The 27,566-nt window shown below is 43.2% G+C and overlaps 1 protein-coding gene across 2 annotated transcripts in view; it reads left to right on the top strand.

Moving 5' to 3' along the window:
- The window catches only part of NALCN (sodium leak channel, non-selective), a 1,007,092-nt gene that overhangs the window by 960,882 nt on the left and 18,644 nt on the right, over positions 1-27,566 (top strand). For both annotated transcript variants that reach the window (XM_069757980.1, XM_069757979.1), the window contains exons 36-38: positions 3,503-3,651; positions 12,494-12,587; positions 25,244-25,376. In XM_069757980.1, the coding sequence (XP_069614081.1) occupies positions 3,503-3,651; positions 12,494-12,587; positions 25,244-25,376 (376 nt within the window). The remainder of the gene's footprint in view (positions 1-3,502; positions 3,652-12,493; positions 12,588-25,243; positions 25,377-27,566) is intronic.

Below are 27,566 nucleotides of genomic sequence, written 5' to 3'. Positions count from 1 at the left end.
TTAGTATATCTATGGAGTGGCCGTCACCACCCTCCTTGATTTGTCATCACCTATATCCATTCAGTATTATTTTAGAAACTAGACATGCACAGTGACATATTAAGAACAACAATATGGCAGTCTACTTGTACTTACCGGGACCCTGGAATTAGCTGAGCCATTATATGGCTCCTACATAGCACTTCTATAAATTAAGAATACAAAATAATTTTCCCTGTTGTGGTTGAGGGAATTTTCTGTACAATTATCAATATATATAATTGAATATAAAGTGATTTCTAGTCATTTCTGTTTGTCAATTGTGCTGACATTTTTTAGTTTATTCCTTTGAATAGACTCCTATGTCTAAGCCCATTTTCATTTGCATTATGTAAGAAGATTTTTTGGTATACTTTGGGAACAAATCTCTTAACTGTGCTGTGGACATGAATGTATTTCTCCAAATCATGTTTCTCTTAAATAGACATGCTGAGAGAAATAACTACCCTCAATTTACTTTTATCTCCAAATAGAGCATAAAATGGCTTTTTCATGGTCACTTGTCATCATGCCACTTAAGTTGCTAATTTACAGACATACTATTTTCATTTTAATTCTGTTTTGAGTTGGTTAATACAACATGTAAAATAGATTTTATTCCATGGGTAATTTATTTTAGTTGCATTTAAATGAAAAAAGGTGCCAATCTCATAGTCTTAACCTCATTTTATTTATCCTTGAGCCTGGAAAAATGGTGGAGGATTTAGTAAGGTCTGATTGAACGTATAAAGAGTTATGTGACAACATTTTGCTTCTGGCTTCCAGCAGATATAAGAAAATGAAATCCTCAAGGAAGAATAGTTGGATTTAAAGCCTTTGTCCTCTTATAGTTTTCCCTCAGCCTTCACTACATGGAGTCCTCTAATATGGTTTATCTGCTACAAGCCGGCCATGAACCACTTCAGGTCACACCCAATATGTGCCACGTTATGAGACTTTAACAAGTTGTTTGTGGGACCAATATGTCACATGACCTCAAGGACTTGATGTCAACATGTCTGTTTTCTGTATTGGTTAGTAAATGCTACAACATCTGTCATAAAATGCATCCTACAAAAGTTGAAACTACAGTGTGATCAAAGCTGTGGTTGAGAAAAGTTCCCTAACCCAAGGTGGCAAATTGCCCAAACAAAATACTCTAGAGTGCGGGATAAAGTTGAGCAAGAATTCGAATGTGCATGCTGTGCAACACATTTAGGTATTTTATATAGGTCACTCACAAAGGGATGTGGCTTATAAGATTGGATGTGGCTTATTATGAAAATAAGCCAACCAAGAGGTGAAATAATGTTAGACTAAAGCATCTTAAAATGTGACACATTTATCAATACAAGCCACTGTGATAAATTACACAAATAGATTCAGCAGGATTCAACAGACACTGATATACAGAGATGCAGTGCAGTACGTATAGCAAAGTAGGAGAATGGTACAGCATCCGTTAACCCCTTCCCAACATATGATCTATTATTATGTCATATTCCAACTTCTTTTCTTTAATGCAGGTACAAAAATAGAGCTTGAATTATTGCCAGAAAATAATGACTGTGATACAAAGCCAGGCTCCACCTCTAAAAGCACGGGTGTGGTCAAGATCTGCCTGCTGCTGTTAACCACTTAAATGCTGCTGTCCATCTTTGACATCATCATTTAAAGCATGCTCCCATCCGCCCCCCTCCTCTAAAGTCCTGAGAAGTTCCCATAACACACGGAAGTCTGCTGAATACCTCCATGCATGTTGTGACAATGATCCTATGAAAACCAGCTTGTAGCTACCGTTCATAGACCATCGTTTTTACTTTACTACAGTATTGCAGTATATAAAATGAGCAGTCAGATGATCGCAGGTTCTGGTCCTCTAAGGAGATTAAAAAAAGTAAAAAATGCATTTTTAAAACATAAAAAAGTGAAATATTTAAAAGTTTGAGTTACCCTCATTGAATAAAAAAAATACATAGAATGGGTGTGTCCATAAAAGTTAGATCTTTGAAAAAAAATCTAAATGCCAGAATTGCTGTTGTTTGGTCACTCCATGTTAAAGTGCAATAAGAGGCAATAAAAACGTATATACCCCAGAATGGTATCAGCGTACCATGTAAAAAACAAGCCTTTATACAGCTCCAAAAATTAAAAACATTATGGTTCTTGGAAAATGGTAACGATACGATACGATACGATACGATACGATACACTTTATTGATCCCGTGGGAAATTATGGTATCACAGCAGCACAACTTAAATCATAAAAATCATAAAGGAATTACATAGTTGACATGACAGTTTGTTGACAGAAGAACATTATACATTAGAATAGGACATACACAACGAGTGAACTGAAATGTAGAGAAATAAGTAGACATTCACCTTGGTGGTTTAACCCTAATGTTATTGTTGTACATTCCCATAGCAGTTGGCACAAACGATTTCCTATATTTTTCCTTCTTACACCTCAGAAGTATTAGCCGGTTACTGAAGGTGCTCTTCTGTCTCATGAATAGCTCATATAGTGGATGTGCATTATTGTTCATAATTGCCACACACTTTTTCAGAGTTCTTTTCTCCACTACCTCCCCAAAAGAGTCCAGATTACAGCCCACAGCAGAACTTGCCTTCTTGATAATCTTATTCAGCTTATTAGCATCAGAGGCCCGCACACTACTACCCCAGCATGTGATTGCAAAAAAGATGGCACTTGCCACTACAGATTGGTAGAACATTTCTAACATTTTGCTGCACACATTAAAAGACCTCAGTTTCCTTAGGAAATACAATCTGCTCATCCCCTTCTTGTAGACAAACTCTGAGTGGCATCTCCAGTCCAGTTTGCTATCCAAATGGACCCCCAAATATTTGTAACTCTCCACCTGCTCTACCTCCTAACACAAGCAACATATTTTTTTCAGAATTTCCTAATTGTTTTAACTATACAAGTTTGGCATCACTGTAATCGTACTGACTGAGAGAATGTTTTTCACAAGTAATTTTTACCAAACAATGAATACTATTCAAAAAAAAATTCAAAACTACAATTGTGGAATTGCAATTTTTTGCCCAATTTCACCGCAGTTGGAATTCTTTTGTGGTTTCCACTACATCAAATGTTAAAATGAGTGGTGCCAATTCATTCCACACAAAAAAACAAGCGCACAAATGTCTATATCACATAAAAAATTAAAACATTATGGTTTGGGTGAAAAAAAGGAGAAAATAAAGGCACAGAAGTGGAAAATTGCCTTACCAGGAAGGGTTTAAAATCTTGACTTCACTTAAATCTCATGTAATCCACAAAATAGCGCACAAGGCGTAAAAATTCTGACTTGTTTCAGATGCAGTGTGCATAAGTCACAACAAATGAAGACTGAATGCAGATTTCCTTGGTGGCACCTGTTCTAATTCGGATCTGACTAAAGCTAAGACAGTGTTAATAAACCTGCCCCATTGGTCTTATACCCTTGTCTTCTAGGTCACACTGAAGATGCTGTTGCTGACTGTTGTTGTCAGCATGTACAAGAGTTTCTTTATTATCGTGGGAATGTTCTTGTTGCTTCTTTGCTATGCTTTTGCTGGAGTTGTTCTTTTCGGAACCGTGAAATATGGTGAAAACATCAATCGGTATGTAAGCAGTACTATCACAATGTGTCTTGTATGCTATACTAATACTAGAAAACATCCCTGCGCTGAAATCTCTGATGTGTCACACTGCGCAGAAAGTTTAAATAATCTGTGTCAGTCGAACTTAAAGGGAATATGTCAACAGGTTTTTGTTATGTAATCTGAAGACAGCATGGGGTAGGGGTTAAAACATAGATAGAAATTGCTCTCTTATCAAGCTCCATGGTTTTGTTTGCTTGCAATGATTGTTTTAGTTCAGCGCCCAAGAGTCCTGGTCGTTGCAGTAATGTCGCTCTGCCGCTAAGGAGAGTGATGTTATGTCTGATTGCACTAAAGGAGTTCACCTGACCAGGTATCACAGCACACATTACACTTCACACACCGGCCACTAGGGGGAGTAAAAGGCACTATGTATTAGGCCACTCCTCACACTGGTAAAACTGGGGGTTGGATAGGAAGTTAGGACAGAACGCAGCCTGGGAGAGCTCCAGGGAGGACCTGTCAGGGGTGGCTTCCTGACAGGGGCCTAGCAGAACGAATAGAAAGCAACGGAACCGCGCCTGCACTACCTTGCGGCGGTATCCTAAGAAAGGACACGAAGAGAAGGATATTGTGGAAAGTGAGAAACAAGATTAAGCACAAGGAGAGCCAGTATGAGTCGTGCCTCGAGAACGGCAACTTCCTACTGAGGCGCGTAGCCGGTGACCAGAACACCGAGGAAGTAACTGACTCTATGCCTTACTTCAAATACCGCAGGACAGTTAATTATAGGTTGGCTGTCTACCATACATCACCTAAGCAGACATAGGGGCAAGCGTGGAGAGGGGCGTCTCTAGGGTCCCAGAATAGCTCCGAGCCTTCCTGTCAAACGGGTGCGTCCTATCCAGATAAACTTGGGGGACGGAGAGAGAGAGAGAAAGAGAAAGAACGAGAACAGAAGGTGTGAGGACTATCCCGAATGCTCAGCAGGGAAGAACTACAACACACAGGCGCTAGTGGTAGGCACTGATTTCCACCTGCAAAGGGAACTCTGAATGTGCCTTCGGACTGGCCGGTCTCAGACAGCCTTGTTAACAGTGCTCTGGATTGAGGATCCCGAAGTCTTCAGGTAAAGAGACTGCAACCCTGTGTCCTCGTTATTGACTGCACCTCACACCATCGCCACCTACATTACTGGGAAGCCCTGGGGACACACTTCGCCTGTGTGAAGGTATACCATCTAGCTGCCGTTCCATCACCCCAGCGGACCCCTCAGCAGCGTCGGGCACCCTGACCGAATACCACAGGTGGCATCACGAACCCTTGACAAACTACCATCACCCCTTTTTTTGGATGCCCCTTAGCAGGGTTACGGACCGGGTCCAGCCACCGTGACAACCCCCAGCACCGAGATAGTGAGAACCGGCACCGAGTAAACCACGGTCCTGCGTCTGGGGGCACTCCATTAGCACTAGAAACTTATGATTGCTTGGACACAGCAGTGCACGCCCCATCCTGTGATAGGCACCTGATTGTCTATGGACATTGTACATACAGAGCCTGGTGTGGGCGGGGTTAGCTTCCTCAGCTCTGCTGCATTGCTAGATCTAATAGCCCTGATTGAAGGCTGCACCCAGTACATTAAGTCAGACATCATTGGATTCAGCTTCTCTTTCCCTACATCAGGCTGCTTTCAGATGAGGTAGAAAAAACCTGCTGATAGATTTCCTTTAAGGCTGCCATCACACTAGCAGTATTTGGTCAGTATTTTACATCAGTATTTGTAAGCCAAAACCAGGAGTGGGTGATAAATACAGAAGTGGTGCATATGTTTCTATTATACTTTTCCTCTAATTGTCCCACTCCTGGTTTTGGCTTACAAATACTGATGTAAAATACTGACCACATACTGCTAGTGTGACGGCAGCCTAAGAAGTGAGGGTACAGCCACATGGGCCATAAGTTCATTGGAAAAACTCTGTGACAAATCCATGGCAAAATCAGCAAGTGTTACATATGGATTTGTCATGGATATTACTGTGTATTTGCCTCAGATTAAACTTTATACATTGCAAAGTATAAAATCCATTGTGAATGATTTAAAAAAAAAAAAATTTTCCTATGTGTTAGTAGTGTAATGCACTGGCAATTTTCCACCTGAAAAATCCGGATTGCAAAGTCAATGGTAATTTAAACAGGAACTGTCACCAGGTCAACAGTTTTTGCTCTTATTCTATTCCTTCTGATCCACTGAGTATTCTGTTTTGTTTTAAACCCATAATACAGTTCCAGAGATATGGGCATTTTTATTTAGTGCTAATTTTTAGGCTGTGTGCCCACGTTGCATTTTTTATGCGTTTCCACCGAGTTTTTGCCGCAGTGGAAACGCTTAAAAAATGCATTCCCATGCAATCCTACGGGATTCAACAGTTGCTGTGTCCATGCTGCAGATTTTCCCGCTGCGGAATCGCATATCGGTAAAATCCGCAGCATGTTCATTATTTCTGCAGAATCACGGCGATTCCAACGTCATAGGATTGCATTGAAATGTTCAATTCACGCATGTGGCTATGCCCACCATGCGTAAAGTGAGCACTTCATGTGCGGTTGGTCCCCAGGGTCTGGAGGAAAGGAGACACTCCTCCAGGCCCTTGGGAACCATATTCCTGTTAAAAAAAAGAATTAAAATAAGAAATAGGGATATACTTACCTTCTTATAGCCCCGGAGTCCTCCCGCCTCTCAGCGGTGCACGCGGCGGCTTCCGTTCCCAGAGATGCATTGCGCGAAGGACCTGGGATAATGATGCGGTCCCGCGACCGTGATGTAACCAAGGTCTTTCACGCAAAGCATCCCTGGGAACGGAACGTACCGGGAGTACCACTAAGGAAATCGGGGGCCATCAGAAGGTGAGAATAACTATATTTTTTATTTTTTTAAATTATTTTTAACATTCTAAAATATAAAAGCGACTACGGGCGCTGCACACAAAATATATATTTGTACTGGTGATTCTACTGCTGCAGATAAACGGACATAACTACCGAAAATGTCCGATGTAAAGTTAAAAAACACCAATGATCATATATATATATATATATATATATATATATCTGCGCTGTAGGTTCCAGAGGAGAACAATTAATAAGAGGATTTTCTGCATATATTGTCCATCATAAAATATGTCCACAGTTACCTAGTTGGAGGTTATTAGTGCGTTATTAATGCGTTATATATCGTTATATATCCCTGAGGAAGGAGTCAGCCGACTCCGAAACGCGTTGGATAGATCCTTTTCGGTACTGTGTGCACTTCGTTAGCCGTTCACGTGTAACATCACGTGTATGTGACGTCACGCGAGGTCCTGCAGCTTCACTGCACCTCGCCGGCAACTAGCGTGTGGGAGCGCAGGCTCACGCTGAAGACCCAGGAGCACCATCGGTGAGGTAAGGGGTGACTGTCACCGGCCGGGACAGGTTTTTTACACCCTTTCCTCGCACATTCTTTGGAAGTAAAGCGGTTGAACGCATCACCGCTGTGTACCTATTCAGGAGACCTTGACTGCGACACACCCGGTAATTATTAACATCTTATATGTACGATATATAACGCATTAATAACGCACTAATAACCTCCAACTAGGTAACTGTGGACATATTTTATGATGGACAATGTATGCAGAAAATCCTCTCATTAATTGTTCTCCTCTGGAACCTACAGCGCAGATATATATATATATATATATATATATATATATATATATATTTTTAACATTCTATCTTTTACTATTGATGCTGCATAGGAAGCATCAATAGTAAAAAGTTGATCACACTTGTCAAGCACTATGCTTGACAAGCGTGACCGACTTGTCAATCATTTTTCCAAGATATGCTTCAAATCGCTTGGAAAAGCGGAAGCATTCTGCAAGCTAACAACGCTTGCAAAACGCTTGTGTTTTGCGAGAAAACGCATTCGAATTCCGCATGTGTTTTACCCGTGGCAGGGAGTTGCGGAAATGCTGTGGAGATTGCCGCAGCATTTCTGCAACGTGGGCACATAGCCTTATGGTCTTTATCAACGAGAAGTGGCTCACAAGATTCTTTGGTCGCGTGTCTTCTTGCTGCTCTGCATTATTACCGTGTGAGACATGCGCTTTTCATAATGAACATAAAAAGTAACACTGAATAAAAAGGCCCATATCCCTGGAACAATGTCATGGGTTTAAGAATGAAACAGCAAGAGATGTGATGGGAGCAAAATCTTGTCACTTATTAACTGGTATGTGTACACGGTGTCTTTAAGAAACCAGCATAGCGGCTGGGGTTTTCCTAGATGACAGAAAGCTGCCAGGCTTCCCTGGCGGTTTGGTTGTCATAGCTAGTGAGTGGCTTCGTGTGAATGCCGCCTGAACAAAAAAACATGCAACTTCTTTTAACCGCTTCACAATTTCCAAACCCTGGAGCAGTTAAAATTGTTAGCAAAAGATTGAATATGTGCACGGCAATGTTGTTTTGCCGTGGTTTTTCAGGCTAGTACCAGGTGGAATCCTCCTGAAAAAGACATGGGCACCTTGTATGCACATACAGTTGTGGCCAAAAGTATTCACACCACTGCAATTCTGTCAGATAATACACCATTTCTTCCTGAAAATAATTGCAATCACAAATTCTTTGGTATTATTATCTTCATTTAATTTGTCTTAAATGAAAAAACACAAAAGAGATTGAAGCAAAAAGCAAAACATTGATAATTTCACACAAAACTCCAAAATTGGGCCAGACACAAGTACTGGCACCCTCAGCCTAATACTTGGTTACACAACCTTTAGCCAAAATAACTGCGACAAACCGCTTCCGGTAACCATCAATGAGTTTCTTACAATGCTCTGCTGGAATTTTAGACTATTCGTCTTTGGCAAACTGCTCCAGGTCCCTGATATTTGAAGGGTGCCTTCTCCAAACTGCCATTTTTAGATCTCTCCACAGGTGTTCTATGGGATTCAGGTCTGGACTCATTGCTGGCCACCTTAGAAGTCTCCAGTGCTTTCTCTCAAACCATTTTCTAGTGCTTTTTGAAGTGTGTTTTGGGTCATTGTCCTGCTGGAAGACCCATGACCTCTGAGGGAGACCCAGCTTTCTCACACTGGGCCCTACATTATGCTGCAAAATTTGTTGGTAGTCTTCAGACTTCATAAAGCCATGCACACGGTCAAGCAGTCCAGTGCCAGAGGCAGCAAAGCAACCCCAAAATATCAGGGAACCTCCGCCATGTTTGACTGTAGGGACCGTGTTCTTTTCTTTTCCGTCCACATCTAGGGAGGTTAGCCACAGTGCCATTGGCTTTAAACTTCTTGATGACACTGCGCACGGTAGACACAGGAACATTCAGGTCTTTGGAGATGGACTTGTAGCCTTGAGATTGCTCAGGCTACTTCACAATTTGGTTTCTCAAGTCCTCAGAGAGTTCTTTGGTCTTCTTTCTTTTCTCCATGCTCAATGTGATACACACAAGGACACAGGACAGAGGTTGAGTCAACTTTAATCCATGTCAACTGGCTGCAAGTGTGATTTAGTTATTGCCAACACCTGTTAGGTGCCACAGGTAAGTTACAGGTGCTGTTAATTACACAAATTAGAGAAGCATCACATGATTTTTCGAACAGTGCCAATACTTTTGTCCACCCCCTTTTTTATGTTTGGTGTGGAATTATATCCAATTTGGCTTTAGGACAATTCTTTTTGTGTTTTATCATTTAAGACAAATTAAATGAAGATAATAATAACAAAGAATTTGTGTTTGCAATCATTTTCAGGAAGAAACTGAGTATTATCTGACAGAATTGCAGGATTGTCAATACTTTTGGCCACAACTGTACCTTATTAGGTTCTCTTTAAAGGGATTGCTCAACAAAAACTTTTTGTGACATTTCATAAAAGTATGATCCTTATGGGTGCGGCTGCTTGGATCCCACTCATCCAAAGAATGGGAGATCCTGCTCAATGTTCTCATCAAATAATGATTCAACAACCATCTTTCCTCTGACACTGAGAACAGGTATTGGCATCTTTGGTAGGGATCACAGTGAAAAAGGATACAGTTTGGACATGTAAGGGTATGTTCACACGTTCCTGATTTCCATCCTTTTTTTTTCAGGACTGAAACCGCAGGTCTTTGCAGAAAACGCAGGTCCTTTTTTTGGTGCTTTTTTGGTCCTTTTTTGATGCGTTTTTTGATCCTTTTTTTGATCCTTTTTTTATGCAGTTTTCTATGCAGAGTCTGTGTGTTTTCTAGGAAGTTTTTTTAGGGTTAAAATGACTGAAAATACCCTACCCCTACCCCTAACCCTACCCCTAACCCTACCCCTACCTCTAACCCTACCCCTAACCCTACCCCTAACCCTACCCCTACCCCTAACCCTACCCCTTACCCTACCCCTAACCCTATTCTAACCTTAGTGGAAAAAAAAAAATTCTTAATTTTTTTTATTGTCCCTACCTATGGGGGTGACAAAGGGGAGGGGGGGTGTCATTTACTATTTTTTTTTTATTTTGATCACTGAGATAGGTTATATCTCAGTGATCAAAATGCACTTTGGAACGAATCTGCCACCCGGCAGATTCGGCGGGCGCACTGTGTATGCGCCCGCCATTTTGCAAGATGGCGGCGCCCAGGGAGAAGACGGCCGGACGGACACCGGGAGGCCGGGTAAGTATAAGGGGGGAAGATTAGGGCACGGGGGGCATCGGAGCATGGGGGAGGGGGCATCGGAGCACGGGGGGGGCATCGGAGCACGGGGGAGGGGCATCGGAGCATGGGGGGGTGGGATCGGGGAAGCCACACTCCGCCCACGCACTTCCGCCCGCTTCCCCGCACTTCCTGCTGCAGCGGTTCTGCAGCACAAACCGCAATAAAACCCGCAGATATATTTTTGATCTGCGGGTTTTACTGCGGGTTTGACCTCACAATGGAGGTCTATGGGTGCAGAACCGCTGCGGCTCCGAAAAAAGAAGTGACATGGTACTTCTTTTTTCCCGCAGCTATTCAGCGCGGCTTTTTTTCCCGATTCCCGCATCATGTGCACAGTGGGTCCTGTTTTCCATAGGGTACATTGTACTGTACCCTGCATGGAAAACAGCTGCGGAACCGCAGCGGCAAAAACGCTGCGGTTCCGCAGTAAAAAACGCACTGTGTGAACATGGCCTTAGGGTATGTTCACACGTTCCTGATTTCCATCCTTTATTTTTCAGGACTGAAACCGCAGCTCTTGGCAGAAAACGCAGGTCCTTTTTTTGGTCCTTTTTTTGTGCTTTTTTGGTGCGTTTTTTGATGCGTTTTTTGATCCTTTTTTTTATGCAGTTTTCTATGCAGAGTCTGTGTGTTTTCTAGGAAGTTTTTTAGGGTTAAAATGGCTGAAAATACCCTAACCCTAACCCTACCCCTAACCCTACCCCTAACCCTACCCCTAACCCTACCCCTACCCCTAACCCTACCCCTAACCCTACCCCTAACCCTACCCCTAACCCTAACCCTATTCTAACCTTAGTGGAAAAAAAAAAATTCTTAATTTTTTTATTGTCCCTACCTATGGGGGTGACAAAGGGGGGGGGTGTCATTTACTATTTTTTTATTTTGATCACTGAGATAGGTTATATCTCAGTGATCAAAATGCACTTTGGAACGAATCTGCCGGCCGGCAGATTCGGCGGGCGCACTGCGCATGCGCCCGCCATTTTGCAAGATGGCGGCGCCCAGGGAGAAGACGGCCGGACGGACATCGGGAGGCCGGTTAAGTATAAGGGGGGGAGATTAGGGCATGGGGGGGCATCGGAGCACGGGGGGGGGCATCGGAGCACGGGGGGGCATCGGAGCATGGGGGGGTGGGATCGGGGCAGCCACACTCCGCCCACGCACTTCCGCCCGCTTCCCCGCACTTCCTACTGCAGCGGTTCGGCACCACAAACCGCAATAAAACCCGCAGATATATTTTTGATCTGCGGGTTTTACTGCGGGTTTGACCTCACAATGGAGGTCTATGGGTGCAGAACCGCTGCGGCTCCGAAAAAAGAAGTGACCTGCTCCTTCTTTTTTCCCGCAGCTATTCAGCGCAGCTTTTTTTTTTAAATTCAGGATCATGTGCACAGCGGTTCCTGTTTTCCATAGGGTACATTGTACTGTACCCTGCATGGAAAACAGCTGCGGAACCGCAGCGGCAAAAACGCTGCGGTTCCGCAGTAAAAAACGCACTGTGTGAACATGGCCTAAGGCTGGGTTCACACCAGTGTTTCGACTTCCGTTATTCTAAATTAAGAGCATAAAAAAATTATTTCATGAACGGTATGCACAACATGAACTGATGGATTGATTATGGAGTAAGATTACTAGGCTATGTGCACACGTTCAGGTTTTTTCACGTTTTTTTTGCGGTAAAAACTCTATAAAAACTCATTAAAAACGCATACATTATGCATTCTATCATTTAGAATGCATTCTGCATGTTATGAGCACATGGATGCGATTTTTCCGCGAAAAAAACGCATAGCGGTAAAAAAATGAGCATGTTCATTATTTTTGCGGATTTTCTGCGTTTTTCCTGCAATTCTATGCATTTTGGAAAAAACGCACCAAAAACGCGTCAAAATCGCGGTAAAATCGCGGTAAAAACGCATGCGGATTTCTGGCAGAAATGTCCGTTTTTTGTCAGGAAAATTTCTGCAAGAAATCCTGACGTGTGCACATACCCTCATGGTTGTGATATCTGAAATGGAGCGTCCAACACAGATACTGTATGAACCTGAGAGCAACTTGAAAAACTGAGTTCTACAGAAGTGAAACTGATACAGTGTTAATTTATTTGGTCTGTTCCAGGCATGCAAACTTCTCCACAGCAGGAAAAGCTATAACTGTCCTCTTCAGGATAGTAACTGGGGAGGACTGGAATAAAATCATGCATGACTGTATGGTGAGTAGACCTTGATGAACTGATAATACAATTTGGGGCAGCATAAGTTGTTTGTATTTTTAAGGGTTTTTTCTGAAAGTCAACTAAAATAGATCATGTTGCACTTCAGTAATATGGATTCATATTTTATTTTTTTTATTTTTTTTTGCACTATAATATTACTATTAAAGGGAACCTGTCAGCAGGATTGTGCACAGTAACCTACAGTGTCAGGTCGGCGCCGTTATACTGATTAAAATGATACCTGTGTTGATGAAGTCTGTCTTGTGGTTGTTGTTTAATCTTTATTTTCAGTTTTGGGTTAATGATATGCCTGTTCTCCGGGGCGGCCTGTGGGGGGTCTTCATGTGGTGCTATTGTGAGGGAGCGCCTTATACACACAATGTCCCCTTTTTAGCGTACCTTCAGCTACATCATCTGCACCGTCAGGGTCCCATATGAGCAGCCGAAGTTCTGTCACTGGAGTTGTTGCACAAATAGAGACAGAGTTCACGTTCAACTTAAGGCTATGTGCACACGTTCAGGAATTCATGCAGAAAATTCCTGAGAATTCCGGACATTTTCTGCATGAAATCCGCAAGAAAACCGCATGCGTTTTTGCCGCGATTTTGCCGCGGTTTTGCCGCGTTTTTGCCGCGGTTTTGACGCGTTTTTGCTGCGGTTTTTTCCGGACACTTCCCAATGCATTTTGGAGTGGGAAATCCGCAAAAAAAAACGCAAAAAGATTTTTTGCGTTTTTTATGCGGAAAAAAAACGCATCATGTGCACAAAACATGCGGAATTCATTCTAAATGAAGGGATGCTTATTGTATGCGTTTTTTTGCGGTTTTATAGCGTTTTTATCGGGAAAAACCGCGAAAAACCGCGAAAAAAACGCAACGTGTGAACACAGCCTTAAACAGATAATTTTACTGGTTTCATCTCTCAGCACATTCATGTCTTTTGCAGCATCAACATAAGATTCCACACAGTTTATATCCTTCGCTTTCCCTGTGCTTTTTCCTATGTCCTTCAATTCATATCTGGGACGTCCTGTCCTGCACTGTACCGCAGCATCCTCCCTGTCCGGCTTGTCTACTCTTAGGAGTTCCCCTGTCCGTTTTGCAACAGACATGAGGGCGTCTGCCCAAGTAGCAAGCTGCCACATTTTTGGGAGCGACCTTCGTTACTGTCCTGTTGTGACCCTTGCTGTAGCTCTTGCTCTCCTACCGCTGTCACTGCTTCTTTCTCTGCCGCTGTCACTGCTGCATTTTGGCCTACTAGCCCTGGACAGCTTGCTTAAATATTGCGGGGCCCACTATGTTGCCCCAAGATCTAGGGCTCTCTGTCCCTCCTGAGCTGTCTCAGCTCCCTGGCTCCACTCACTTAAAGCAGGAAGCTCTCTATGTTATACCACAGTTGTCCACTCCTATGTTAAAGGGAACCTGTCACCCCCAAAATCGAAGGTGAACTAAGCCCACCGGCATCAGGGGCTTATCTACAGCATTCTGTAATGCTGTAGATAAGCCCCGATGTATCCTGAAAGATGAGAAAAAGAGGTTAGATTATACTCACCTAGGGGCAGTCCCGGTTCTGTTCTGGTCCGATGGGCGTCACGGTCCGGTCCGGGGCCTCCCATCTTCTTACGATGACGTCCTCTTCCCGCAATAGAAGTCAATTGGTGTGATAAAATTTTTTTACCTCAGGTCAGGCCGGCAGGGAAGGCAGACTCAGTGATGTCAGCGCTTGTCTCTGAAGCCTGGCATCATCTCAGTCATTCCACAGTAGTTTACAGCCAGGACGGTCGCATTAGCACAGCTCCAGGTTGTAAACTGTATATACCCCAGATATGGATTACGGCGTGGGACTGATTGTATGCCGGACAGGTAAGGGGATATTGTTCGTTTGTTATTTTTTTAATTAATAAAAGGAGATCAAGGGCGTCGCATGGATTAGCTGTAACAATAAAATGGTCAAACTGTATTCAGTGTTTTATTTAATTAAAATACTTTATTCTGGCTGTGTCTTTATTTAACCCTTTGACTACTATAGGATTAGCAATGGATAGGTGTCTTACTGACATCTCTCCATTACTAAGCCGGCTTAATGTCACCTAACAATATAAAGGTGACATTAACCCCCTATTGCCCCATATGCCACAGCTACAGGGCAGTGGGAGGAGAGAGGCTAAGTGCCGGAGCTAGTGCATCTTACAGATGTGCCATTTCTGGGGCGGTTGAGTGCTGGTGTTTGTAGCCGGGGGGGGGGGGGGGGGGAGGCAATAACCATGGTCCTTTCCTAGGCTATGAATATCAGCCCACAACAATCTACATAGCCTTTTCTGGCTATTAAATATAGGGGGACCCCACATCATTCTTTGGGGGGGTCCCCCTATTTTAATAGCCAGTAATGGCTAAATATACAGCTGCGTGCTGAGATTCATAGCCTGGGAAGATCCATGGGTATTAACCCCTTCCTAAGACATAAACATCGGTCCCCCAGTCACTGGGGCTTTCCCTCTCTTGCGCAGGATATTGCGTGGGAGCCAACGCTATTTTTTTCCCCGAAAAGATTCTTTTATTAAATATATACATGTCCCCTAATTTGCACACACACTATACTAATTATATTGGTCACTGAGATCTATATATCTAACTATTCTGCATGGATTTACTGTATGTAATCCATGTCTTCTATCCTGTAAGCTTCTGCATTGATTTAACAGAAGCCTAAAAATGAATTACCGGCTATTCTTCTATTTATATTTCTATGCAAGATAGATAGATAGATAGATAGATATGTGTGTGTGTATGTGAGTCACTGACATATTTATACATATATATATATATATATATATATACATACAGTATATACAACTATTCTATGTGAAGATGTCTGATGTCCACCTCTGTGCCACCTATATACCACCACCAGAGTCCCCCTACTTCAATCCAGACTACTTCGAGATCTTACAAAGAGAAGCCGCCCATTATCAGGCCCTGGGCAAAGTTCTCATCTTTGGAGACCTCAATGCAAGAACAGGGAGAGAGAGAGACTTCCTGACCACGGATGGAAACATCTACATACTTGGAGCAGAGAATGACGGCCAAGACCCTGTACACACTGAGAGAAACAGCTATGACAGTACAGTCAACAAAAGTGGCAGAAAGCTCCTGAACGTATGTAAAAGTTTAGGACTTCATATCCTTAATGGACGAAGCAAGGGTGACTCCTTAGGAAGGTATACACTAAACTCCCATGTAGGGAGGAGTGTAGTTGATTACGCCATTACAGACCTGAACCTGGCAGATGTCAGCGCCTTCATAGTCACCCCACAAACGCACCTGTCAGACCACAGCCAACTTCTTCTGTACATGAAATCTACAGAGAAACCATCCACTCAGAAGCCACAGCAGAGCGGCCTCTTCACCAGGCCTCCATTCTACAAATGGTCCAAAATGTCGGCACTAAAGTATAAAGAAGCTTCCAGCAGACCTGAAATACAGCGGATGCTCCACCACTTCTACAACCTCGAGTACATGCCAAACCCAGAGGGAGTGAGCCAAGCCGCAAAAGACCTCAACAATATATTCTACGCAATGGCCAGACTGTCCGACCTTAAAAAAGTCGACTACAAGAGACCAAAAGAAACACAGGTCAATGGCTGGTTTGACAAAGAATGCAAAGCTGTACGGAAGACCCTGAGAACAGCCTCCAACAAGAAACACAGAGACCCCAACCACCTGGGTCTGAGGGAAGCCTATGACTCCATACAAAAGCAGTACAAAACCATCCTCAGGAGGAAGAAGCAGAGTTACATCTCTACCAAGCTTAACCAACTCCAAGACGCCCTCCAAGACAACTCCTTCTGGGATCTATGGAACCACATGGGCACCAAAGACAATGAAAACAACAACCATATCCAAAATGGCAACCTCTGGCTCCAATACTTCAGAGACCTCTATAAAGACATTCCAAAGGAAGGACTAAGCCAAGAACAGGAAAACATAATGGCGAAACTAAAAGCAATGGAGGAAAAAATCAAAAACTTCCAAAACCCGGTGGATACACCTATAACACTACAGGAAGTAACCGAGAGACTCTCCTCCATAAGATGTAGAAAAGTCGGTGGCCTGGATGGAATCCTACCAGAAATGCTGAAGTACAGCCCACCAGAAATACAGGCTGCAATGGTTAAACTCTTCAATATTGTACTGAGTGCCGGCTACTTCCCTCGTACCTGGAACCAAGGCCTCATCACACCCATCCACAAGAGTGGGGACAGGTATGACCCAGCCAACTACAGAGGCATATGCGTCAGCAGCAACCTGGGAAAACTGTTCAACAGTATCCTGAATAAGAGGATCCTCACCTTCCTCACCGAGCACAACGTCCTCAGCAAGAGCCAAGCAGGGTTCATGCCGAACCACCGCACCACTGACCACATCTATACTCTGCACAGCCTCATTCAGAAACACGTCTACAATACAAAGAATGGGAAGATGTACGCCTGCTTTGTGGACTTTAAAAAGGCCTTTGATTCAGTGTGGCACCCGGGCTTATTCCTGAAACTGCTGGAGAGTGGAATAGGAGGAAAGACCTACGATGTCATCAAAAGCTCCTACACCGAGAACCGCTGCAGTGTGAGTGTGAACGGCAAAAGAACGGCTTATTTCCAGCAGAGCCGCGGAGTCAGACAAGGCTGCAGCCTAAGTCCAACGCTCTTCAACATCTACATCAACGAGCTGGCTACCGCCCTGGAATCCTCCTCAGCTCCAGGACTCACCCTCCATGACGCCCAGGTGAAATTCCTGCTGTACGCAGATGACCTGCTGCTGCTGTCACCAACCGAGAAAGGCCTCCAGGACAACCTGAAAATCCTAGAGAAATTCAGCTCCACCTGGGCTCTACCGGTCAACCTAAAGAAAACCAACACCATGGTGTTCCAGAGGAGAAAGAGAAGATCAGACCAACACCCATCATTCGTCCTCAACAACTGCGACCTCACAGGAACGGACATATATACCTACCTGGGCCTAGAGATTCACCGGTCAGGGAGCTTCAAACAAGCCATAGAGACCCTGAAAGACAAGGCCTGCAAAACCTTCTATGCCATCCGAAGGACACTCTACCATCTGAAGCCACCAGTGAGGGTCTGGCTAAAAATCTTCGACTCCATCATCGCCCCAATCCTCCTGTATGGCAGCGAAGTCTGGGGTCCTCACACCTACCCAGACTGGTCAAAGTGGGATTCCAGCCGAACAGAAATATTCCACCTGAAATTCTGCAAGCACCTTCTCCAGGTCCATCGGAGCACCTCCAACAGTGCTTGTCGGGCCGAGCTGGGCAGATTCCCTCTACACCTAACAGTTCTAAAGAGGGCGCTGTCATTCCAGGCTCACCTGCATAGGAGCAATCCAAGCTCCCATCACCATAAAGCCCTGATACATGTAGGTGAAACAGAAAAACCAGAACCCTCGGAACAGCCCAGCCAAACCCAACCGGACCAGAACACCAATCACAACAACCTGACAAAAGCCGGAATTAGGAAGATGGCAGACGAAGGCCAGGAGAGGTATGTCAGTGACTGGAAGAATGAGATCATCAGCTCACAGAAACTGACCATGTACCGGAGCCTACAGAGAGACTACAGACTGGCCCCATATCTGGAGAAACTCCCGGACCCCAGAGACCGCCAGATCCTGAGCCGGTATAGACTCAGTGCCCACAGTCTGGCCATCAAATGTGGCTGACACAGGCAGAGCTACAAGCCCAGGGAGGAAAGACTGTGCCAACACTGTGACCAGGAGGCCATAGAGGACGAAACCCACTTCCTGCTACACTGCTCCAAATACTCAGCAGTGAGGGACACTCACTTCAGGAGACTCTCACATCTCTTCCCAGACTTCATCACCATGAAGGAGGAAGAGAAAACATATATCCTGCTGGGAGAAGAAGAGAGCGCAGTGGAGATAGCAGCACGGTATGTGAGCGAATGTCATAGACTGCGAGAAAGAGAACTATGATGCCATGGACTATAGCCCCCAACCTGCACCTGCCCCATCCACCTCCCCTATGCCATGGACTATAGCCCCCACCCTGGATCTGCCCCATCCACCTCCCCTATACCATGGACTATAGCCCCCACCCTGGATCTGCCCCATCCACCTCCCCTTTGCCATGGACTATAGTACCCACAATGGATCTGCCCCCATCCACCTCCCCTATGCCATGGACTATAACCCCCACAATGGACCTGCCCCATCCACCTCCCCTATGCCATGGACTATAACCCCCACAATGGATCTGCCCCCATCCACCTTCCCTACAGCTCCTACCCAACATCCCCACAGTCCCTATCCCTATTGCCTTTATACACTTGCTTTGGCAAAACTGATGTGTATTTGGTCCTGCCAATAAAGCTTCTTTGAATCTTGAATCTTGATATCTATTCTATCTATTGTATTCTAACCTATTCTATCCTATACTGTAGGCAGCAGATGATTTGACAGCTTTTAATCTATCTATCTATTATATATATATGAGTTATCATAGAAAACACAAAATTGTCTATGTGGCCCTAAACTTTTGAACGATAATACGTATATATATATATATATATATATATATATATATATATATATATATATATATATATATATATATATATATATATTTTTATATACAGTTAGGTCCATATATATTTGGACAGAGACAACATTTATCTAATTTTAGTTATAGACATTACCACAATGAATTTTAAACAAAACAATTCAGATGCAGTTGAAGTTCACACTTTCAGCTTTCATTTGAGGGTATCCACATTAAAATTGGATGAAGGGTTTAGGAGTTTCAGCTCCTTAACATGTGCCACCCTGTTTTTAAAGGGACCAAAAGTAATTGGACAATTGACTCCAAGGCTATTTCATGGACAGGTGTGGGCAATCCCTTCGTTATGTCATTCTCAATTGAGCAGATAAAAGGCCTGGAGTTGATTTGAGGTGTGGTGCTTGCATTTGAAAGGTTTTGATGTGAAGTAAACATGCGGTCAAAGGAGCTCTCCATGCAGGTGAAACAAGCCATCCTTAAGCTGCGAAAACAGAAAAAACCCATCTGAGAAATTGCTACAATATTAGGAGTGGCAAAATCTACAGTTTGGTACATCCTGAGAAAGAAAGAAAGCACTGGTGAACTCATCAATGCAAAAAGACCTGGGCGCCCACGGAAGACAACAGTGGTGGATGATCGCAGAATAATCTCCATGGTGAAGAGAAACCCCTTCACAACAGCCAACCAAGTGAACAACACTCTCCAGGAGGTAGGCGTATCAATATCCAAATCTACCATAAAGACAAGACTGCATGAAAGTAAATACAGAGGGTTCACTGCTCGGTGCAAGCCACTCATAAGCATCAAGAATAAAAAGGCTAGACTGGACTTTGCTAAAAAACATCTAAATCAGTACAGTTCTGGAAGAACATTCTTTGGACAGATGAAATCAAGATCAACCTCTACCAGAATGATGGAAAGAGAAAAGTATGGCGAAGGCGTGGTGCAGCTCATGATCCAAAGCATACCACATCATCTGTAAAACACAGCAGAGGCAGTGTGATGGCTTGGGCATGCATGGCTGCCAGTGGCACTGGGTCACTAGTGTTTATTGATGATGTGACAAAGGAAAGAAGCAGCAGAATGAAGTCTGAGGTATTCAGAGACATATTTTGTGCTCAGATCCAGCCAAATGCAGCAAAACTGATTGGTCGTCGTTTCATACTACAGATGGACAATGACCCAAAACATAAAGCCAAAGCAACCCAGGAGTTTATTAAAGCAAAGAAGTGGAATATTCTTGAATGGCCAAGTCAGTCACCTGATCTCAACACAATTGAGCATTCATTTCACTTGTTAAAGACTAAACTTCAGACAGAAAGGCCCACAAACAAGCAGCAACTGAAAACCACCACAGTGAATGCCTGGCAGAGCATCTAAAAGGAGGAAACACAGCGTCTGGTGATGGCCATGAGTTCAAGACTTCAGGCAGTCATTGCCAACAAAGGATTTTGAACCAAGTACTAAAAATGAACATTTTATTTAAAATTATTGAATCTGTCCAATTACTATTGGTCCCTTTAAAAAGAGGGTGACACATGTTAAGGAGCTGAAACTCCTAAACCCTTCATCCAATTTTAATGTGGATACCCTCAAATGAAAGCTGAAAGTCTGAACTTCAACTGCATCTGAATTGTTTTGTTTAAAATTCATTGTGGTAATGTCTATAACTAAAATTAGATAAATGTTGTCTCTGTCCAAATATATATGGACCTAACTGTATACGCATTATCGTTCAAAAGTTTAGGGCCACATAGACAATTTTGTGTTTTCTATGATAACTCATACTTTTATTAATCAAATGAGTTGCCAAATGAATCTAAGATCTAGTCCAGACATTGACAAGGTTCGAAAAAAAGATTTTTATTTGACATAATAGTTTTCTCCTTCAAACTTTGCTTTTGTCAAAGAATGTTCCCTCTGCAGCAATTGCAGCATTGCAAACCCTTGGCATTCTAGCAGTTAATTTGCTGAGGTAACCTGGAGAAATTTCACCCCATGCTTCCCGAAGCCCCTCCCACCAGTTGGTTTGGCTTGATGGGTACTTTTTGCGTACCATATGGTCAAGCTGCTCCCACAACAGCTCAATGGGGTTGAGATCTGGTGACTGCGCTGGCCACTCCATTACAGATAGAATACCACCTGCCTGCTTCTTCCCTAAATAGTTCTTGCATAATTTAGAGGTGTGCTTTGGGTCATTGTCCTGTTGTAGAATGAAATTAGCTCCAATCAAGCGCTGTCCACAGGGTATGTCATGGCATTGCAAAATGGAGTGATAGCCTTCCTTATTTAAAATCCCTTTTACTTTGTGCAAATCTCCCACTTTATGAGCACCAAAGCAACTCCAGACCATCACATTACCTCCATCATGCTTGACAGATGGCATCAGACACTCTTCCAGTATCTTTTCAGTTGTTCTGCGTCTCCCAAATGTTCTTCTGTGTGATCTAAACAGCTCAAACTTGGATTCATCTGTCCATAACTTTTTTCCAATCTTCCTCTGTCCAATGTCTATGTTCTTTTGCCCATATTATTCTTTTCCTTTTTTTAGCCAGTTTCAGATATGGCTTTTTCTTTGCCACTCTGCCCTGAAGGATCCCGGCATCCCGGAGTCGCCTCAAAACTGTAGACGTTGACACTGGCGTTTTGCGTGTACTATTTAATGAAGCTGCCAGTTGAAGACCTTTGAGGCTTTGATTTCTCAAGCTACAGACTCTAATGTACTTGTCTTGTTGCTCAGTTGTGCAGCAGGACCTCCCACTTCACTTTCTACTCTGGTTAGAGCCAATTTGTGCTCTCCTCTGAAGGGAGTAGTACACACGGTTGTAGGAAATCTTCAGTTTCTTGGCAATTTTTCGCATGGAATAGCCTTCATTTCTAAGAGCAAGAGTAGACTGTCAAGTTTCACATGAAAGTTCTTTTTTCTGGCCATTTTGAGAGTTTAATGGAACCAACAAATGCAATGCTTTAGATTCTCAACTATCTCAAAGGAAAGTCAGGTTTATAGGTTCTCTAATCAGCCAAACTGTTTTCCGCTGTGCTAGCATACTTGCACAAGGGTTTTCAAGGGTATTCTAACCATCCATTAGCCTTCTTAAACAGTTAACAAGCACAAAGTACCATAAGAACACTGGAGTGATGGCTGTTGGAAATGTGCCTTTATATACCTATGAAGATATTGCATTACAAACCAAATGTTTGCAGCTAAAATAGTCATTAACCACATTAACAATGTACAGGGCCGCCATCAGGGCATTACTGCCCTGACTGGCGTATGGGGCCCAGTGGCAGAGGGGGCCCGCATCTTCTGCTCATCGGGCCCGGGCCCCAGCGGCAGGCTCCTATTGGTAACTGAACCTGCGTCCGAGACGCAGGTTAATTTACTCTATTGCAGACTTGCGGGCCCGTGTGGGCCCGCACTGCAATGGTTAAAGCCGCCAGCCAATCGGAGGCTGGCAGCTGACGTCAGCGCGCATCGCCGGCGTATGACGTCATTGTCATTCGCCGGCAAGTGCGTGCTGAAATGCCGGGAGGGATCTTCGTTTCGCCGCAGGAGCGTGGCAAGGTAAGAAGAAAGGTTTTTTATTTTTTTAACTGAAAGCAGCAAGCCGCAATGTGGACCATGTGTCTCCATCCAGCCCGGCACAAAAGGGAGACAGGGAGCAGAATGGAGACAAGGGGGCAGAATGAGACAAGGGGGCAGGATGAGACAAGGGGGCAGGATGAGACATGGGGCAGAATGGAGACAAAGGGCAGAATGAGACAAGGGGCAGAATGGAGACAAGGGGGCAGAATGAGACAAGGAAGCAGAATGGAAACACAGGACAGAATGAGACAAGGGGGCAGAATGGAGACATGGGGCAGAATGGAGAGAAGGGGCAGAATGAGACAAGGGGGCAGAATGGAGACACTGGGCAGAATGGAGACACTGGGGCAGAATGAAGACACGGGGCAGAATACAGGCAAGGGGGCAGAATGGAGACATGGGGCAGAATGGAGACATGGGGCAGAATGCAGACGCTGGAGTAGAATGCAGACACTGGGGCAGAATTGAGACACGTGCCATAATGCAGACACGGGGTAGAATGGAGACACGGGGCAGAATGCAGACACGGGCAGAATGGAGACAAGGGGGCACAATGGGACAAGGGGGCAGAATGGAGACAAGGGGGCAGAATGGAGACACGGGTGCAGAATGCAGACACTGGGGCAGAATGGAGACACTGGGGCAGAATGGAGACACGGGTGCAGAATGCAGACACTGGCAGAATGGAGACAAGGGGGCAGAATGGAGACAAGGGGGCAGAATGGGACAAGGCGGCAGAATGGAGACAAGGGGGCAGAATGGAGACACGGAGGCAGAATGGAGACTGATCAGGCAGGAATATGGGGCAGGATGGAGGCAGATGGGGCAGGATCATGGGACAGATGGGGCAGGATGGAGACAGATGGGGCAGGATCATGGGATAGATGGGGAGATCATATGGGGCAGGATGGGACATCACATGGGGGCAGCATAGGAGAACATATGGCTGGAGCAAGGAATGAGACACATGGGGGCCAGGATGGGGAATATTGTTACCATAAGGGCTAATTAAGGGATATTATTACTGCAGTAATGTATTTATTTTATTTCTTGAGGATACTGTTTTAAATGGGGGTGGGGAGGCCCTGTGACTCTGCAGACCAACACTCACTTTTTTTCTTCATCTGTTGTAGTTTAGAATTTGGGAAAAAAGTAAGTAATGTGTTCTGCAAGCGGTGCTCTAGATAACTGTTATTTCCTGCAGAGACGAGCCCTGACTGGATGAAGTGACAGCGTTCTCTGCTGGATGAAGATTAAAAGCAAAAATGAAGGACTTCACCTAGACGTGACTGGTGAGTCAGTCTGTTACACTGATGCTATACACTGTATACTATATACAGTGGTCCTGTGTACAATGTCACCAGTGATCACTGAATTACCTTTACATTATACACTATATACAGAGCACCAGTGTATAATATCACCGGTGGTCACTGTATTACCTGTACACAGACACTGCATACTAAGTACAGATCTCCTGTGAATACTGGCACTTATGGTGATATTAGTATTGTGGGCTTTTTTTATTACTGATCAGTATTATAGTATTCAGTCACTATGTGGTGGTAATATGTTGTCCGGCCATGGTGTAGCGGTATTTGTTCCTTATATGTGCTATTATTTGGTCACTATGTGGTGGTAATATGTGGTGGTAATATGTGGTCTGGTCATGGTGCGGTGGTATTTGTCCCCTGTATGTGGTATTGGTCATTTTAAAAATTGAAAAATAAATAAAAATATACCTAAATTGTATTGGATACTTTAACAAATGTTTAATAGGTTAGAGTAGGGTAGGGCCCGACCTTGTCGTGGTGGCAGCTTTAAAAATCTTTTGACTGTGGACAGTTCAAGGGGTGGAGGCGGAGCTGGGGTGGAGCCTATGCGGAGTCTCAAGTGGGCCCCGAAAATTTTGCCAGTATGGTGCCCCGAAATTCCTAGTGGCAGCTCTGACAACGTATATTTCTGTGTATTTCTGAATGATTTAATGTTAGCTTCATTGGAAAAAACTGTGCTTTTCTTTAAAAAATTTCTAAGTGACCCTAAACTTTTGAACGGTAGTGTATAAGAGGTGGACTTTATTAGGTCCACATGGCGTGGGCTACTACATATTGGCAAGTATGGATTGATTGCTGGGAGACTGTGCACCCATTCAGTTTTTTAGTGCTGTTCTATTTTTTTCTAACTATATGTTTTGATGAATATTTCATGTTAAAATGATGTGTAATTGACTTAAAGAATTTCTCTACGTAAATGCTCATGTTAAAATCACATTGCAGTCTGATAGCAATCGCACTGCATTCGGATGTAAATCGGATGCTAGTTGTGAAAAATCGCATTGTTCTCGCACAAAAAGTGCATGCCACTCGCATGACACTTGCATTGCACTCGTCCGACTCTCCTGCATCAAAATCGGACCGATTTTTAAATCACTAGTAGATATTAATTATGACTGCTAGACTTTTCTTTGCTTCTGTGATTCCAGGTACAACCTCCTTTTTGCACACCTGACATTAGTAGATACTGGGAAACTGATTGTGGAAATTATGCTGGAGCTCTCATGTATTTCTGTTCATTTTATGTCATCATTGCCTATATCATGCTGAACCTTTTAGTTGGTAAGTAAAATCAGTTATTACAATAAAGTTTGCAATACTTATCAAAACAAGCAGAAAACAGTACTAAATGTGTAGTTTGTACTTTATGCCTCTGTGCCGAGATTTGCATCAGATATTTTTCAGAAGATGATCTATTTCTTTAGAATTCCCTTTAACCCCTTCATGACCGGAGATATTTTCATTTTTGCGTCTTCAATTTTTGATCCCTTTCTTCCTAGAGCCATACCTGTTTCATTTTTCAGTCAATATTGCCATTTGAGGGCTTTTTTTTGCGGGAAAAGTTATACTTTTTAACCACTCCATTGGTTTTAACATATCGTGTACTGGAAAATGGGAAAGAAATTCAAAGTGCGGTGAAATTGCAAAAAAACTGCAATTGCACAATTGTTTTTTGTTTTGCTTTTTTACTAGCTTGACTAAATGCTAAAACTGACCAGCCATTATGATTCTCCTGGTTATTGCGAGTTCATAGTAAAGTATATCGTGGCACAACTGTGTCGGTGCTCAAGTGAGGTATCCCACACCAGAAAGTCTAATAAATAAATAACTTGGCACTCAACTTGGTGAGAAGTGGTAATTGAAAAAATCAAAATTTATTACTTGGAATGGCAGTCCAGCAATATATTAGACGTTTCGGTCAGTTATTATGACCTTCTTCAGTAAACCGACTGCTGTGGTTATGAGTATAATCGGCACTTAGTATGAATATAACAGGGTAGTCATATGAAGAACCCCGTACTCTTAATAGTAAACGGCCGATCAAAGAAATATCTAATGCAACCCACAGGAAATGGATAACTGCAGAAAAGGAGTTGGAATAACTCTGGCTTCCGGGAATAATATATATGAGTGTGGGACCAGATAGCGTCCAGATCACAGAAGTGAATAGAATGATGCTCACCAAAAGTGAGGAGGTCTCAATATAGACCCATGATACCAAATGGGAGCTGAATTCTCTATTATGTAAAACGCCCTGGAAAGTCCAATATGGGTAACGAAAAGCAGGCAGCTCCGGAGGAACGTGGGCTGGACGGGAACATCAACGCGGTGTCCACCATGATACCATTTGGTATCATGGGTCTATATTGAGACCTCCTCACTTTTGGTGAGCATCATTCTATTCACTTCTGTGATCTGGACGCTATCTGGTCCCACACTCATATATATTATTCCCGGAAGCCAGAGTTATTCCAACTCCTTTTCTGCAGTTATCCATTTCCTGTGGGTTGCATTAGATATTTCTTTGATCGGCCGTTTACTATTAAGAGTACGGGGTTCTTCATATGACTACCCTGTTATATTCATACTAAGTGCCGATTATACTCATAACCACAGCAGTCGGTTTACTGAAGAAGGTCATAATAACTGACCGAAACGTCTAATATATTGCTGGACTGCCATTCCAAGTAATAAATTTTGATTTTTTCAATTACCACTTCTCACCAAGTTGAGTGCCAAGTTATTTATTTATTGCGAGTTCATAGACACTAAACATGTATAGGTTCTTTTTTATCTAAATTGTGACAAAAAATTCCAAAGTTTGTTGAAAAAAATACAAAATTGCGCCATTTTTTGATACCTGTAGCATCTCCATTTTTTGTGATCTCAAGTTGAGTGAGGGCTTATTTTTATGTACCGAGCTGACATTTTTAGTTATACCATTTTAGTGCAGATACGATCTTTTGATCGCCCATTATTGCATTTTAATTCAATGTTGTGACGACCAAAAAAACGCAATTCTGGCATTTTGACTATTTTTTATTACGCCGTTTAGCGATCGGGTTAATTCTGTTTTTATATAGATAGATTGGGGGATTCTGAACACGGTGATACCAAATATGTGTATGTTTGATTTTTATTTTATTGTTTTATTTTGAATGGGGCAAAAGGGGAGTGATTTGAACTTTTATATATATACAGTGGGACAAAAAAGTATTTAGTCAGTCAGCAATAGTGCAAGTTCCACCACTTAAAAAGATGAGAGGCGTCTGTAATTTACATCATAGGTAGACCTCAACTATGGGAGACAAACTGAGAAAAAAAAATCCAGAAAATCACATTGTCTGTTTTTTAACATTTTATTTGCATATTATGGTGGAAAATAAGTATTTGGTCAGAAACAAACAATCAAGATTTCTCGCTCTCACAGACCTGTAACTTCTTCTTTAAGAGTCTCCTCTTTCCTCCACT

The sequence above is a fragment of the Ranitomeya imitator genome, chromosome 3 (assembly GCF_032444005.1).
Source record: "Ranitomeya imitator isolate aRanImi1 chromosome 3, aRanImi1.pri, whole genome shotgun sequence".
Classification (NCBI taxonomy): Eukaryota; Metazoa; Chordata; class Amphibia; order Anura; family Dendrobatidae; genus Ranitomeya; species Ranitomeya imitator.
The sequence above is the reverse complement of the archived record's forward strand: the minus strand, read 5'-3'. Positions and strand labels throughout refer to the sequence as shown.